At 36.7% G+C, this 16791-nt stretch overlaps 2 protein-coding genes across 2 annotated transcripts; both read left to right on the top strand.

The window, feature by feature from the left end:
* The first annotated feature begins 1018 nt into the window (after positions 1-1018).
* Positions 1019-4019, top strand: LOC124844018 (cyclic dof factor 1-like). Its single transcript, XM_047320871.2, has 2 exons — positions 1019-1323; positions 2279-4019. Exons 1-2 carry the CDS (start codon positions 1180-1182, stop codon positions 3560-3562), a joined length of 1428 nt encoding a protein of 475 aa, XP_047176827.1. The 5' UTR covers positions 1019-1179; the 3' UTR covers positions 3563-4019.
* Positions 4020-10463: 6444 nt separating this feature from the next.
* Positions 10464-13484, top strand: LOC148206656 (uncharacterized). The gene is made up of 10 exons (XM_088114148.1): positions 10464-10723; positions 10804-11008; positions 11080-11316; positions 11399-12058; positions 12143-12402; positions 12485-12652; positions 12731-12835; positions 12937-12985; positions 13066-13161; positions 13250-13484. The coding sequence occupies exons 4-10, from the start codon at positions 11651-11653 to the stop codon at positions 13337-13339; spliced, it is 1176 nt and encodes a 391-aa protein (XP_087970274.1). The 5' UTR covers positions 10464-10723; positions 10804-11008; positions 11080-11316; positions 11399-11650; the 3' UTR covers positions 13340-13484.
* The last annotated feature ends 3307 nt before the right edge of the window (positions 13485-16791 follow it).

The raw sequence follows: 16791 nt of genomic DNA, 5'->3' as shown, positions 1-16791 counted from the left end.
CAGCTAAAAGAAAGTTTAACGTGAAAAAGATCTTATGACATTCAAGTTACTAAAAATGTGACATTGTTAAAATTTACATAAAGATAATCTCTTACATGAAACCACATGTAAAAATAAAAGTGTAATATAAATTTAATTTGGTTTGATATCTCAAACAAAAATATTATTATTTAGCATACAAGATAAATCTTCTAAAAAATTTTCTAGATAAAATTATAAACAGTGACCTGCAACTAATTAAATCTTCTATAGACTCTAAACAGAAAATTATGATGACAACTCTCAATACAACCCTTATCTTTTTTGTATAAAACTTTTATATTTCTATTTTTATATTATTCGAAGTAGAATTTTTGTAAAACTTTTATATCTTGCACCGACATATAAAATTTTAGGGAATTTTCATTGGAGAACCAAAATGTTGAGAAATGGGTATATTTCAGACCTTCCCATATGCCTATATTGTTGAACCAAAATGCCATTCTTTTTCATCTGCTTCCTCATTTTAATATCACCATCGATACGACTGCGAAACTCATTTTCTCTTGTTTTACATTTTCTTTAAACATACAGTTAGTCGGACGTAATCAATTAAGAATAAATCATGCTTTTATGAAAAACATGTGAAATTAGTTAATTTTAAAGTTGTTCCTTTGTTGAGGAAAATTTTGCAGTAAACATAATAATTGAAAAAAAGAAGTTTATATGAGTCTTGTAATTGTCCAAGTAAAACAGCGAAGGAATGATAGTTATTAGTGCCTTTAGGTGTGAAAACAATTTATAAAAATAGTCAAACTTCAATGAATGAAGTGTAATTTACTAAAAATACTATTAATGAAAACAAGTCACAATAACTCTAATTAAGAAATAAAAAAGAGAAGTTTTCTTAAATATTATATAAAAATATGTTAAAATTATTAAAAATATACACTTTTGCGCATGAATAAGAAAAAAAAAATCAATTTTCGTTCTGTGGGCAGGTTAGGATATGTCTTTAAAAAACTACTCTATGGCATAAGGCATAAGCATAGGCTAGAATCTTAAAAGGGTTAATTCCAATATCCATTGAGTTCTTATTTTGGCAAGTAAAACAGATTGGTTCCTATGGTTGTGGATTATGTTGTTCCATCATAAGACACTTTTTGGGTCCTAAGGGAATGGGTTTCATAGGAGGGAGGCATGTCCCAAGTTAGAGATTCTGCAATAAAGCTTTTTGGAGCAGATATTCATACTACACATACTCCCATTAAGCCAACCACACCCTTCCCAGATTTACACTCATTGACTCGGATTCAGCCTCTGCCTCAACCCATCATCGTCATGGTCATGCCATTCAACCCTTCTTCTCTACTCTTTCATTTTCCATCTCCTCATTCTTCTCACGTGCTGCTCTTTTCTTGTGAAAAATTTCAGTAAGGTTCATGCTAAAGTTTACATTTTTAAACTCACAAAAAGCCTGGAGCTTTATTTGCCTTACTGAAATGGGTATATGAAAGCTGTTCCTGATTTATTTTTTGTTTGTTTAAGTGGTAGAAAACTTTTTTTCTTGCACCTAGATGTATTCTGCATATGCGAGCTTAGATTTGTATAATGAGTATTTGGATGTGGTCCGCATGTCCATTACCCCCAAAATTTTCTGAAGATTTTTTGCTTTCTTAATTTCTTTTTTAAAAAGAAGGTATTTAGTGAGATTAGTGGATTGCATTGTTTTTAGACACTAAAGAAAATTTCTGAAAGGGATGGATGGTGAATAATATTCCTGAGACTTTGATCTTTAATTGAATCTACTAATACTGTGGGATCTCTGAATCTGACTCCACCTAATGGAATAAGACTTTTGTTGATTTTATAAAAGTGGTGAATGAAGTTGAAATTTTGTTAAAGAAAATCAGGTTGTAGTTTTCTGGTGCTACGTAAATGTAAGTGGTGGAATTTGATTTGAATTTTGTATTGGATTCAATTCTAACTTGGACTTCATGATTAACAAGTAATTAACATGATACTGTTTAAATGAGGCCAAAGGTTGTGTTATAACAACTGTAGCAATGAAAATTCTTATTCTCGTGTTGTTTTAGAAGTTGAAGGTTGATGGCATTGCAGGAGCTTAACCATGAAATAAATACTGAGATGTTGTATTATTTTCTGTATTGGAATGAATATTTTGTGCCAGCCCTTACATTCTGTAACAGAGTTAGTAGTAGTACTTTGGTCTGAACTCTTAATGCAAGTTGCTTGTTTAATGTATTCCTAATTGACACAAAATGTTCCTCCATTGCAGAATGGACTTGAAGAATCAGTTAATGATGAAGTGGATGTTCCTTTGAATGAAGAAGTTTCTAGCAAACAGATTGATCCTCAAGAAGATGGTAATGATACTCCAAGAGACATATGTAAAAATCCTACACTGAAACTGGTGGGAAAAGTAGTTCATAGGACTAATGAGCACAGGAATGCTAAAAGAAATATTGATCAGGAAAAGGTTTTCAAGAAGCCAGACAAGGTCCTGCAATGTCCTCGCTGCAATAGTTTGGAAACAAAGTTTTGCTACTTCAACAATTACAATGTTAACCAACCTAGACATTTCTGTAAAAATTGCCAAAGGTATTGGACAGCTGGAGGGGCGATTAGAAATGTTCCTGTTGGGGCTGGTAAGCGTAAGAATAAGCACTCAGCTCTGCAGTATTATCAGAAACCTGTGACTCCTGATGGTGAATCTGCGATCCAGACACATTCCAGTGGTTCTAGTGATGATATGATTCTCTCATCTAATGAACTTTCTGTGACTTCAAGACCTATCAGAGAAAGGGAGGAAAATCCTCTTAGTGAATCTGTAGAAACTGTGTTGAGTCTCAATGGCCAAAGAAAATTTGATGTGGACTTTTCCACTGTCAAAGATGATGGTGAGGACCCTTCCAGCTCCTCTATGAGATCTAATGAAATGGAGCAGGTTGGTTTGGCACAACACTTTAATGGTTTAATTCCCTTACATTCATTTCATTATCATCCTGTCCCTTCATGGTCTTATCAATGGAATCCATGTTGGAATGTCAAGGAGTTTAGGTCCAGTAGCACTAGTTACACAGGTTCTCCAACCATGATGGCAGTTTCTGGCTTCTCCATACCAACAGTAATGCCACCTGCAGCACCTTATTCGTATTCAGGTTTCATGTCAAACTTAGCTGGCCAAGAGGAAGAGTCTTCATTGATTGGATCTGCATTTAGTGGCATCTCATTGTCTTCATCTTCTGTCAGCAATAGTACTAGTTCTGGTAATAGATCCCCAGCCTTGGGAAAACATTCCAGAGATGGAAGCACACCAAAGGAAGGTGCAATGAAACAGAACCTTTGGGTGCCTAAGACTGTTAGAATTAACGGTCCAGAAGAGGCTGCAAACAGTTCGATATGGACAACTTTGGGAACAAAATCTGAACAGAACAAAATCATTATAAAAGGAAGTGTCTTTAAATCATTTGAGTCTAAGACAAGTGCTGATGATAATCAAATTCGAAGGACAAACCCTGCTGCTTTCTCACGTTCTGAATCTTTTCAGGAAAGCATGTGAAGTGATGTATTTTTGTTCTAGTTGTATGTTGTGATCAGCTCAACCATGTCAATTTGGCATTTCTTGTTAGATGAGGCATAGAAGGTTTCTAAAAATCCTTTTCTCTACCTGGGATGGTTTCATGTATCGATGTTCAAGAAGACAGCCATGACAATAACCTTAAAGTTTAAGCTATGTGTTCAGCAGCAGTAATTAGTCAATAAGAATCTGTCTCAAGCTTGTGTCACCATTTGCTTCATGGCAAAATAAGAGTCATGAACATGAAACCTGACTGAGGTATGATATTTAGGCTTCAAAATAGATGCAATCAAGACATTAGTCCTGTGAATTGATTCTTCATCTTTTTATCATTGTCTAGTCAATATTCAGTTAGAAAATTTTGGTGTCATTGACGTCTGTGTACTGTTTTTCACACTTTTGAGGAATTTATTTTACTGTTTCTTTCCTATTTCCAACAGATTAGCCCTGTATTCTAACTTGAGAGTTATATTATATATATATATATATATATATATATATATATATAAGCACACACGCACACATTTAGATAAACTCAAAATCATGCAATTCATGGAAATCTCAATTGCACAAGGTAAACACTGACAGTGGCTTCAAGACATCAATGCATATTTAATAGCACAATACTTTTTATTTTTCACTTTACTTCTTATTTTTGGTTTTTGTAAGAAGTTTATTTGTGTATGTTTGCTAATTTTGTATGCGTTGGTCAATGATATAGCTATTGTCATCACCTTTATCATATCTTAGTTATTGTTTGTGATGAGATGACTATGATAAAGCATGATATGCTGCAAAAACATTTTGGTTATTTTATTTTTGCCTGGCATTGCAATGGATTTGTCCACACAATAATGTATGCTTAGTGAATAGTTGCTGAACCATGCGTTTTAGTAAAAGACATTGCTTACATAATGCAAAATTACAACTTTTCTCTTTCTCTGGTTTCTTTCGACATCTGCTTTAATAACTTCATTTTTTAATCATTCGACATTTACTTAATCTAAATTAATGTTTGGTTCAAGGTATTATTGCCGAAATATAAGTTTCTCAGAAATCAAATAGTAACTTTATATTTTTACCTAAAACTTTAATTAATTGTTGCGTTAGCAAAACTAGTGCTAGTTTGTAGCGTAAATTAAAACCAACAACCTTCCATAAGTAAATTATTTGAACCTTAATCTTTCCTTCAATCCGACACATCAAGACGTGAACAATAATTGTCATATTCACACTAGTGCAGAATTGGCTTTTAACGTCTCTCAATAGACGTCCGACCACAAAAGCCCCAACGTATATAATTGACCGATGGCATATTAGTAAATAAGTGGAACTCTAGACGTCCGTCCTGGGTCGAGCCTGACGTGTATAATATTATAGACGTCCGGCTTTGGCGGACGGACGTTTAATAGGCTGAACAAGTCAACCCCTGTCAGCCTTTGAACGTCCGTCCTTGGTCGAGACGGACGTTTATAATGTTATGAACGTCCGTCCTAGGTGACGGACGTTTAATAGGCTGAACAAGTGAACACATGTCAGCCCTTTGAACGTCCGTCCCTTCTCGAGACGGACGTTTATAATGTTATGAACGTCCGTCCTAGGTGACGGACGTTTAATAGGCTGAACAAGTGAACACATGTCAGCCCTTTGAACGTCCGTCCCTTCTCGAGACGGACGTCTATAATGTTGTGAACGTCCGTCCTAGGTGACGGACGTTTAATAGGCTGAACAAGTGAACAGATGTCAGCCCTTTGAACGTCCGTCTCGACAAGGGACAGACGTTTATAATGTTATGAACGTCCGTCCTAGGTGACGGACGTTTAATAGGCTGAACAAGTGAACACATGTCAGCCCTTTGAACGTCCGTCCCATGTCGAGACGGACGTTTATAATGTTGTGAACGTCCGTCCTAGGTGACGGACGTTTAATAGGCTGAACAAGTGAACATATGTCAGCCCTTTGAACGTCCATCTCGACAAGGGACGGACGTTTATAATGTTATGAACGTCCGTCCTAGGTGACGAACGTTTAATAGGCTGAACAAGCGAACACATGTCAGCCCTTTGAACGTCTGTCCCATGTCGAGACGGACGTTTATAATGTTGTGAACGTCCGTCCTAGGTGACGGACGTTTAATAGGCTGAACAAGTGAACCCATGTCAGCCTTTGAACGTCCGTCCTTGGTCGAGACGGACGTTTATAATGTTATGAATGTCCGTCCCCCAAGGACGAACGTTTAATAGGCTGAACGTTTTCAAGTACCCATGCCAGCCCTTAAACGTCCGTGTCAGGGGGACGGACGTCTACGAGGCTGACAACTGAACGTTTCAATTCCCCAAGTAGGGACCTTAAACGTCCGTCCTGGGAGGGCCCGGACGTCTATAATATTATAAACGTCCGGCCCCGCATATTGGACGTTTAATGTACTGACAGGGTGGTTGGACATTTAATTGTCTTCAGGTCCTTAAACGTCCAATCTGGGGGGTCGGACGTTTATAATATTATAGACGTCCGGGCCCCCTAGGACGGACGTTTATGGGCTGCCATGGGGAGTTGAAACGTTCAGTTGTTCAGTATAATAGACGTCAGCCCCCCCCCCCCCCCCCAAACGGACGTTTATCATATTATAGACGTCCGGCGCGACCCAGGACGGACGTTTAAACCCACCCGCGAATATCATTTTTAAATCCTCAAAGACGTCATATTAGTGACGAACCGGACGTCTATAATATTATAGACGTCCGTCTACCAGCGTACCGGACGTCTAAGACTATTAATAGTGCTCCCGCGAACCCGTGACCAGTTCACTTTTGGAAACGCGAAAACACTGTTCACCGTCTTCCTCCGCAAAACGCTGCTGCGCCATTGATTTTCCAGGTGCGTTTTCTCTTTTTTGGACCATTTAAATTGATTTTCAATCCGATTACATTGCTCTGTGATGAAATACCTTTGATTTGAACCGATTAAAAATCGTTTTCGGTCCGTTTTTTTGCAGACTCTTGCATGTTCTTGGGCGACTTCTTTGACTGTTTTTGGACTGCGTTTTAGGCCGTTCACTCCTCCATTTTCCTCCTTTTCATTTCGAATCTACTTTTCAGGTTAGCTTGTTGGTTGAAAATTTTTTGTATGCATGTAATTGAGTTTTGTGAATGCACGTTTTTTACTGTAAAATGTGACTGTGTAATTGGCTTTTGAATATATCTGTATTAGTTGTGTTATTATAAGTATCCAATCATTGAGTGACACTTAGTTCCCGTTTGAAATTTAAGACAAACGATTAATCTTTTAATCGTTTGTGTTAAATTTTGAATTGTCCGATTGGACAGTTTGAGAAAATTAATTTTCATAATTTGCAATACCATGTCAATTGGAGTTTAAGGATAAGATTGATAAAATTTCGGTTCAGTACTTGTGTTGTTCTCCGGATGCATATTTGATTGTGGTCATCGTTGACTACTCTCATTTCGTGTATTTCGGAGACCAATGCGAAATGCTGCCGAAATCTTATCAATTTTATGATGTAGACTTCAATGCACGTGGCGAGCAAATTATGAAAATTAATTTTTTTGAATGGGTAGGGCCTAACCTTGTGAGAGTTAAAACACTTGAACTGATGATTTTACGAACATAGTATGGATCGAAGCTGGATGAAGGAACGTCGCATCAGTGAAGAATATGAGAAGGGTGTTTCGAAGTTCTTGCAATACGTTGAACAAAATGCTAAGTCTGTCAACGGGACATATTTTTGTCCTTGTGTGCGTTGTCTTAATCAAATACGGCAAGACTTAGGCAATGTGCGTGACCATCTATTCATGTACGGCATAATGAGGACTTATACCGTTTGGACTTGGCATAGAGAACTACTGGAGCAGCCTACCACGTCACGAGGAACGGATTATGTGGAAGAATGGATGAGTGACCATTTAGAGGACATGATACGTGATGTCGGTGAAGATAATTTTGGAAGGGCTAATTTGTATGATTCTCTTATTAATGATTCAGAGCAACCGTTGTTCCCAGGATGCTCGAACTTTACACGTCTGTCTTCAACTTTAAAGTTGTTTAGTTTAAAAACAAGGAATGGATGGACCGATAAAAGTTTCACCGAGTTGTTGAAGGAGATGCTTCCAGAAAATAATATTCTACCTATTCGTAATTACGAGGCTAAAATTTTTTTATGTCCAATGGGTCTTGAATATCAAAAGATACATGCTTGTCCTAATGATTGTGTTTTGTACACAAAGGAGTTTGCTTCGTTAAAGTATTGTCCAACATGTGGTTTATCCCGTTTTAAAAAGAAATCTGACAGAGTCACTGGTAATGAAGGTAATGATGGTGCACCTGCTAAGGTGATGTGGTATTTGCCTATAATACCTAGGTTCAAACGTATGTTCTCTGTTAAAGAAGATGCAAAGAACCTTAAATGGCACTCTGACGAAAGAAAGTGCGATAATCTTCTTCGACACCCTGCTGATTCTCCACAATGGAAAAAGATTGATGACAAATTCCCTGAATTTGGTGCAGATCCAAGAAACTTAAGGCTTGCACTTGCAACTGATGGTATGAATCCTTATGGAAACTTAAGTAGCAAACACAGTTCGTGGCCAGTTATGTTGATGATTTACAATCTTTCTCCTTCGTTGTGCATGAAGAGAAAATATGTGATGTTGTCCATGATGATATCGGGTCCTAGACAACCTGGAAATGACATTGATGTTTACTTAGCACCTTTAATTGATGATTTGAAATTGTTGTGGGAAGAAGGCATCGACGTGTTTGATTCACATGTTCAGGAACAGTTCCGTTTGCGTGCAATGTTGTTTTGCACTATAAATGATTTCCCAGCATATGGAAACTTGAGCGGTTATAGTGTTAAAGGTCATTTTGCATGTCCCATATGTGAAGAAAACACTAGTTACCTTCAATTGAAGCATGATCAGAAGATAGTATATACAAGACATCGAAACTTTCTTCCTCGTAATCATCCTTATCGTAGATTGAAAAAAGCATTTAATGGAAGTGCTGAGGATGAGGTTGTGTGCAGACCCCGGAATGGTGAAGAGGTGTACAACGAAGTGAAAAACATTGACATTGTGTTTGAAAAACATCATAAAAGTACCTCTGCAAAGAACATTTGGAAGAAACGATCGATATTTTTTAAGCTTCCATATTGGTGTGAACTTGATGTTAGACATTGTATTGATGTGATGCACGTTGAAAAAAATGTTTGTGACAGTGTTATCAGAACTTTATTAAACGTCAAAGGGAAGAGCAAAGACGGAATAAAAGCAAGACAAGATTTGGCTGACATGGGAATTCGATCTGAGTTACATCCACAGATAATAGGAAGACGCACTATCTGCCCCCAGCCTGTCACACACTTTCCAAAAAGAAAAACAAAGTTTTTGTAACTGTTTAAGAAGTGTGAAGGTTCCGTAAGGTTATTCTTCAAATATTAATAACCTTGTGTCTATGCAAGACTTAAAGCTAGTTGGTTTAAAGTCTCACGATTGTCATGTATTGATGCAACAGTTGTTACCAGTTGTTATTCGAGGTATATTACCTCCATCTGTTAGGGGTATTCTGACACGTCTGAGTTTTTTCTTTAATGCCATTTGCAAGAAAGTTGTTGACCCTCGAGGTTTAGATGAATTGGAAAATGAGGGAATAAGACTACTATGTCAATTGGAGATGTATTTTCCACCTTCCTTTTTTGACATCATGGTACATTTGATTGTTCATCTAGTCAGAGAAATTCGAATATGTGGGCCGGTCTTCTTAAGGTGGATGTACCCAGTTGAAAGATACATGAAGATCTTAAAGGGATATGTCAAGAATCAGTATAGACCAGAAGCTTCAATCATAGAGCGATACGTTGCAGAAGAAGCCATTGAATTTTGTTCAAGTTATATGCCATCTTGTGAACCCGTCGGTCTTCCCAAGAGCAAAAATGAAGGAAAATGTGAAGGTAAGGGTGTTCGAGGTGTGAGAATTCAAAGTGTTAGCAGAAAAGAAATTGACCAAGCTCATTTGTACGTCTTAAACAACACTGTTGATGTGATTCCTTACATTTCTGACCACGTTAATGAAATAAAGGCAGCAAACCCAAAAATGAGTGAAAAATGACATCTTAATGAACATGTGAAAAACTTCTTGGGATGGTTTAAGAAAAAGATGTATGCGACTCCACATGTTTCTGAAACTTTATTAAGGTTATCTCGTGGGCCGAACACAGAGGTCATTACATATGGTGGGTACTATATAAACAATATTTCGTTTCAGACAAAGGTAGAAGATGACAAAAGCAGAGTTCAAAATAGTGGCATCACACTACAAGTTGAGGCTGTGCACTTTGCTAGTTCTAAAGACAAAAATCCAATCACAGCATCCATCATTTATTTTGGAATAATACAAGAAATATAGGAAGTTGATTACGTCACTTTTAGAGTACCAGTTTTCAAGTGTAAATGGGTTGATATAAATTCTGGTGTCATGATGGATGACCTTGGTTTCACATTGGTAGACTTGAACAAGATGAATTACACTGATGAACCATTTATCATGGCTAGTCAAGCAATACAAATATTCTACGTAAGTGATCCATCGAATAACAAATGGTCAGTGGTTTTAGAAGGTAGAAACATGCATGGACATGCTGATGACGATTCTCTTGATATACTTGAGACAACATCTGTTGCATGTAGACCCACTGAAGACCCAGTTGATGACGTTGCCGATGTAATGCAGGCAATTCGTAGTGATCACAACGAAGGCATTTGGGAAAAAACAATTAATTAATAGGTTAATATTTTCACTTTTATTGACTTTATATGTATGTTCATCATAATTGAATTATTACTAACGTTGTATAATTTTTCAGGTATGTCGGCCTCAGACTCAGGATCGGGAAAGAGCAGACGTGGACGAGGCGTCACCCGAGTGGCAGATGTGACATCCGGACGCGTGGATGGTCAGAGGAGGCATGTTGACATTGACCCCAGATCAGGTCATCCATCAGGGCCAAATGCTGATAGGTTTAGGAGTTATCTAGGCAAGTTAGCAAAAAGTCATGTCTCTATCCTTCATGCATGTTGGGATGACGTCCCAGAGGTCGACAAGAACCTCTTATGGCAAGATGTTCAGGTATGTTTAGACTTCATGCAATTTGTGATATACTTATCTGTTATGTTTTCTTTTGGTAACAAGTTTTTTGTTTTAAACAGCAACATTTTGATATTCCAAACACAATGCAAATCAGAAAGAAAGTGTTATCGTATATAGCGATAAGATGGAGGGATTTCAAGACAAGGCTGACACGACTATATGTCTTTGGAGATAGACAACATGAAAATCCATCTCAGCATTATACCCTTCACAGAGGAGGATTGGATGCAGTTTCGTGCATCTAGAGAGTCCGAGGAATGGAAGGTATGTTTCTTAAGATCGTCTTTCATTGAGTTTTTATGATTTTACACTTACTTATATACATGGTTTCACAGGATAAAAGGTTAGCCGCCCAAGAAAGACAAAGGCTAAACGACGCACCCCACTTGTTATCACGAGGTGGATATGCAAAACTGGAGAAGAAACTGAGAAAGTCTAGAGCCGATGCCTTGGGACTTGAGTCGCCGGACCTAGCACCAGCACCTGCTAGGTACGAGCTGTGGAAGGCTGCTCGATCTAAATCTGATGGGAACATGACATCTTCCTCAGCTGCCTTGATCTCACAGAGAATTGTAAGTTCAAATTATAAGCAGTTATTTGATTGTGTATCTATCACAGCATGTCTTCTAAGTAACTTGGTTTTTTTATGTGCAGGATGAGTTGGTTGAGCAGCAGACTCAGGACACATTTGCTGGCCAAGGTAGGGACGACATTCTGACAACGGCCATTGGAAGGCCCGAGCACCCAGGACGTGTACGTGGAGTTCCTGGGGCGATTGGTCTTCGTGACTATTTTGGCCCTACACAGAAAACCCCCTAATCAATGAGTCAGGAGACACTGAGGCAGATGGATCTTCAGTGGGAGGAAAGACTCAACCAAAGCATGAGATCAATGGAGTAACGATTCATGGAGCAGCTACAAGAACAAAAACAAATACAAAGAGCACTTGAAGAAAAGCTGCATTCCATGACGCAAGGCAACATGGGGGCCGATGAAACTCCCACACCACCTCGTGTCAGCACTAGAGGATCATGCTCTGCTGTAGACCCCACTCAGTATAGTGGTCAATATGAGCTGTTGGTTGATGGGGATCCCCCACGCATTGTGGCTGTCGGACGAGTGCTTGAGGGAGGGGAGACCATTCATGGTGTTGCCATATTACCCCAGCACGTGCGTGTGACCATTGACGAGGTTCGGGATCCCCAGGCTCAAGTGCCTGTACCCACTCCAGAAATTAACTTTGTGGGGGAGGCCATAGGATCATTTATTGTCTGGCCTAGAGCATTGATCATGTCCCACATCGCTACTCCACAGGTATAATGTCTTTTTCCTTAGTATTTCTATGTTTATTCTTCATATAATTGTTGATAAAGCTTTGACGTAAATTCTTATCTTCAGTTCACACGTCCTCAGAAGCAGCCAATTCATGATACAGTCATAAATGAAGATGATGAGATGGCTGAAGCGGAGGATGATCCTCTATCAAAGTTAGTGACAAAATTACCCAGATTGAAGAAAGCATCATTAGAACTATATTGGGATTTGAGGGTATTTGGTCTTCCCCCACATGTGCCAGTTTATATCACATTTTCTGATGCATTGGAGGTGATTGGGGGAGACAGGATGTTGAATATTTCCATCATTCAGCTGTGGTGCATGTAAGTTAGTCAATTTGGTCTTTCATATTACTTTTATTTACATTGTTATATAGTTTCTAACAACTTAACTTTGTTGTTTTAGGTACATGGACACAATCGTTGTAGACCAAGGTCGGTCTTCCATGTACGGATTTGTTGAACCTCAGACCATTCAACCGTCTGGTAACACACTTCAAAACAGACAAGATTATTTGCAAACATGGATGGATGAGTCAAAAAGAGACGTATACCTTGTGCCATACATTGACGGGTAGGTGTTGTTATATGTGGTCAGTTTATTATTATAGTTTCCTTAATTAGTTGAATAACTATTTGTCCTTCGTGATAGGTCGCACTGGCAGCTGATGGTCATAATTCCCAAACAATGTAAAATTATATGGTTTTGTTCGTTGCACAGGAGGATGAAAACTGAGTTGAGAACCATGCTTCAAGGGTAAGTGTTTCTCCAAAAATGACTTTGAATTTGATGTTCACCTTCAACTTTTATGATAAAATAGTCATATTAATTATACTTTGTGTTTTCAATCTGTACAGAGTTATTGGTAAATCTCGTGGTCAACTGGTTCAAATTTTGTATCCAAAGGTTGTAAGTCATTTATAGTTTCTAATTCATTTATGTTATTGAATGATCTAAATTCTTAACTATTTAGTTTGTTATTTTAGTGTAACCACCAGCTAGATTCATGGGAATGTGACTTCTATGTGATGTGTTGGATTAAGACCATCATTCGAGCAGTCATTACAGATGACTGGAATGAGGTAATGATGTATACCTTCAATACATTACAAATCATATTCATCTTCAACTATATATGAAACAATAATGAATCTTTGTTGAATTTTGCAGCGCTTCAAGACTACATCGCCTATTACAGAAGACACAATTAAACAGATAAGGCAGGAGTGGACCGCTTATCTTCTGCAAAGATGGAGTTAGGAATAATTATATTTCTTGTTGAACATTGTTTAGTTTTAGTTTAAGTTTTATGTTGATAGTTTGGTAGTGGATTGAACTCCACATTAAGTAGAACTTTGTTTATATAAAACACATATTTATATTATTGCAAAATTGTTCTGGGACATTTTTCTGCTTTTCAGGTATGGTTTTATTGAAAAAATAAACTAATTTTTTAAAAAAAAAAACGCCCAGTAGACGTCCGTTAGTGCACAGTCAGACTTCTATAGACGTCTGTTAGTGCACACACGGACGTCCACCCCCCAGCTCCTATCTAAAACAATTCAGCAAGGTAGACGTCCGGGGGGAGGAGGCGGACGTATATATAGACGTCCGTCCTGACACAACGGACGTTTATATAGGCGTCCGTCCAGACACAACGAACGTTTACATAGACGTCCGTCCAGACAAAACAGACGTTTATATAGGCGTCCGTCCAGACAAAACGGACGTTTACATGGACGTCCGTCCTGACACAACGGACGTTTACATAGACGTCCGTCCTGACATAACGGACGTTTACATAGACGTCCGTCCTGACACAACGGACGTCTGCGCGACGTCACCCACATAAACGTCGGGCGTACGACGGACGTCAAAAGACCAAAATATCAAACGTCTAAAGCCCTTTCTGCACTAGTGTCAATATCATTCTACTTTAAAAGTTATATGATCGAATCATATAAAATATAATACAAAGCAGCAAAATGAATTAACATAATGATATATCCCAAAAGTAAGAAGAAATCTTAGGAATTGCACTACGATTAATCATTTGTATTGTGAGGATCAACCTTAATTTCAATATCTCTTAAAAATTTAATCATGAATCAAATTGTATCCCTAATATTATTAGTTTATTGAATGATGGAAGTTATTTTTTTGTCTTTCTAGGTATAACGATGTTTGCCTTTGTTGACAAAGAGATAATATAATTTATTTATTTATTTATCCGCCTCTAACTTGTTTTACGAGTGGATTAACTGATGAGTTTGAAGAGATTAAAATAAGTTAAAAACATAAAAGTACAACTAATGGTTATATTATCCCAAATCATAAAATAAAACAAAACATTACTCAAACAAAAATAACTTTTTTAATAAAATGAATTAGGTAAAACTTAATTGAGTTAATACTATTTAATATCTTGAAATTGACTTTTTTTTTCAAAACTCATTATAAATTTAAAATTCTTTTTATTTATAGCATATATATAATTTTATATTAATCTAAAATTATTTTATGTTCCATTTAAATTATGTAATATATATTCTACAAAATATACTAAATATGAATGTTGATAATCTTATTTATAACATTTCAAAATGTATAAACTTCTAAATAAAACATCATATGTTCTAATGGTACACAACAAATAGATAAGAAAAACATATAAAATATTGTTACAATTATCCAAGTAATAATTATATCAACAAAATATATGTACTAAACTTCCTAATTATTGAGTCTCACAAAAGAGTAAAGCTACTATACAAAACATCTATACATATACATAGTACTAAAATCCAGCATATCACTCAACCACATCCTCGAGCTCCAACAAAGGTAAACTATCACCTATAACATCCTTTGCTCACACTAACACGTGATCATTGCAAAAGAAAAGAGAAAACACACATAAAAAGGAAGTAGGGTAAGCTACTATACAAAAAAAATTAGCATAGCTCAAAATAACATATCAAGTTTTAATTCAACCTTCACGACATTCTATCAAACACATAATCATACAAACAATTGACTCTAGATTCAATTATTCGGATACGATGCTTTGACATAAACTTCAATGAAGACTTGCACCCATAGTAGTATTTATACTCTGTAGAGTTATAAACAAGGGTAACTCGACCTACTACTCATGAGGTTAATCTTTCACTTCTAAGACTCAAAAGTCTAGGGTAAAGACCTTCTACTATTCTCTCCATCACCCCATTTATATCTAAATAAATTGAATGATTGGTAGAATATTATAATATCCGCTTTCAAAAATCTTCATGTCAAGCATTCATAACAATGATCTCAAACACAGAACCTTTCACTAAGATTTGTCTCACATCACATATCATTCATACTCATTATCACATTTATATCGAGCATCAATAAACATCAAATCATGTATAGTGTAACTCAAAATTAAACAACATAACTTAGAGAAACCAAGAAAAAAAAATTGTAGACAACAGGCGCCCAACGCCAAGTCTGGCACCCAACAGTCCAAACTTGTAGTGGAAAGTGGCACTCAGTGCCACAAACCATCGCTTAGTGCCCATAACTTAGAGAGTTCTCGGGTTTTTTGTCGTTCAACGACCCAATTGGGCGTTCAACGCCCTGGAGCCCAGTGACTCTCAAGCTTGGTAGCGCTCAATGCCACATAGGGTCGCTTAACACTATACCAAATGATAACAACTCTAAATCTTGATCCTAATGCACTCAAGACTTATCCAAATGACCAAATCGATATTCTTAGCACTATAGCTAATTAGAAAACATGTTTATACTTCAAGTTTAATACAAACTTTCTCATTTGGACAAGAATTCAATTCATTAGATAAAGTTAACTACCCAAAAACACTAACATCATATTTCACATAATGCAGACCAAATTTTAGCAAACTTGGGGGCTAACCTAGTCCTAATTTACACAAAAATAAACTTCAAACACTAAACTAACTTTAATGACTATTTCTCTAACATCTCACCTCTCAAACCTCCCAATTGTAACCCAAAACCAAATATCCTATGAACATATTATTAAACCAAGATTCAACAACCAAACTAGTTAATCAACATAACAATTCCAACATCCATTCATCAAAACTCAAATGAAATTCAATGACTTGTCTACAAACAAAAATTCATCAAATTCAACTTAACAAACCAAATTTCATCAAACAACTCAACATACCAAATGTCATCCAACAATTTTGTTACTCAAATTAATTGTCATAACATCATACAAACATCAATTCGTACTTGTCTATTTGTTAAAAGCATCAATAAAACTAGTTTTCTTTACCTGTTTGATGATCAGATGGCTCTAAAGGCTCTAAAATCTCTCCCACAACTCCAAGAGCTCTATTTGCTCCTACAAACCACAATAACTTGATCAACACATACCTTTACTATCACTTATCAACAAAGAGTTTTAGAGAAAACTCAGACCTTAAATTAGAGAGGAAACATAGATACATGCAAAACGCCTAAATCAAGAAAAAGAGTAAAAATCAACTCTTTAATAAAAATTGATCGATTAGAAATGAAAATTTCACCTTAAGGGTTTTTCAAACAGTATTTGATTTTCAGACATATGAATAGAGGGGTTAGATATTTTAGAGGAAAGGTCGAGAAATATTTGAAAGAAAAAGTTTTAGAGAGATAAAACCTTTTAAATAATGAAACTTTTTAATAAGAAATTC

Source organism: Vigna umbellata, chromosome 1, assembly GCF_029865625.1.
Source record: "Vigna umbellata cultivar VRB3 chromosome 1, Vumbellata_1.0, whole genome shotgun sequence".
In the NCBI taxonomy this organism is placed as follows: domain Eukaryota; kingdom Viridiplantae; phylum Streptophyta; class Magnoliopsida; order Fabales; family Fabaceae; genus Vigna; species Vigna umbellata.
The sequence above is the reverse complement of the archived record's forward strand: the minus strand, read 5'-3'. Positions and strand labels throughout refer to the sequence as shown.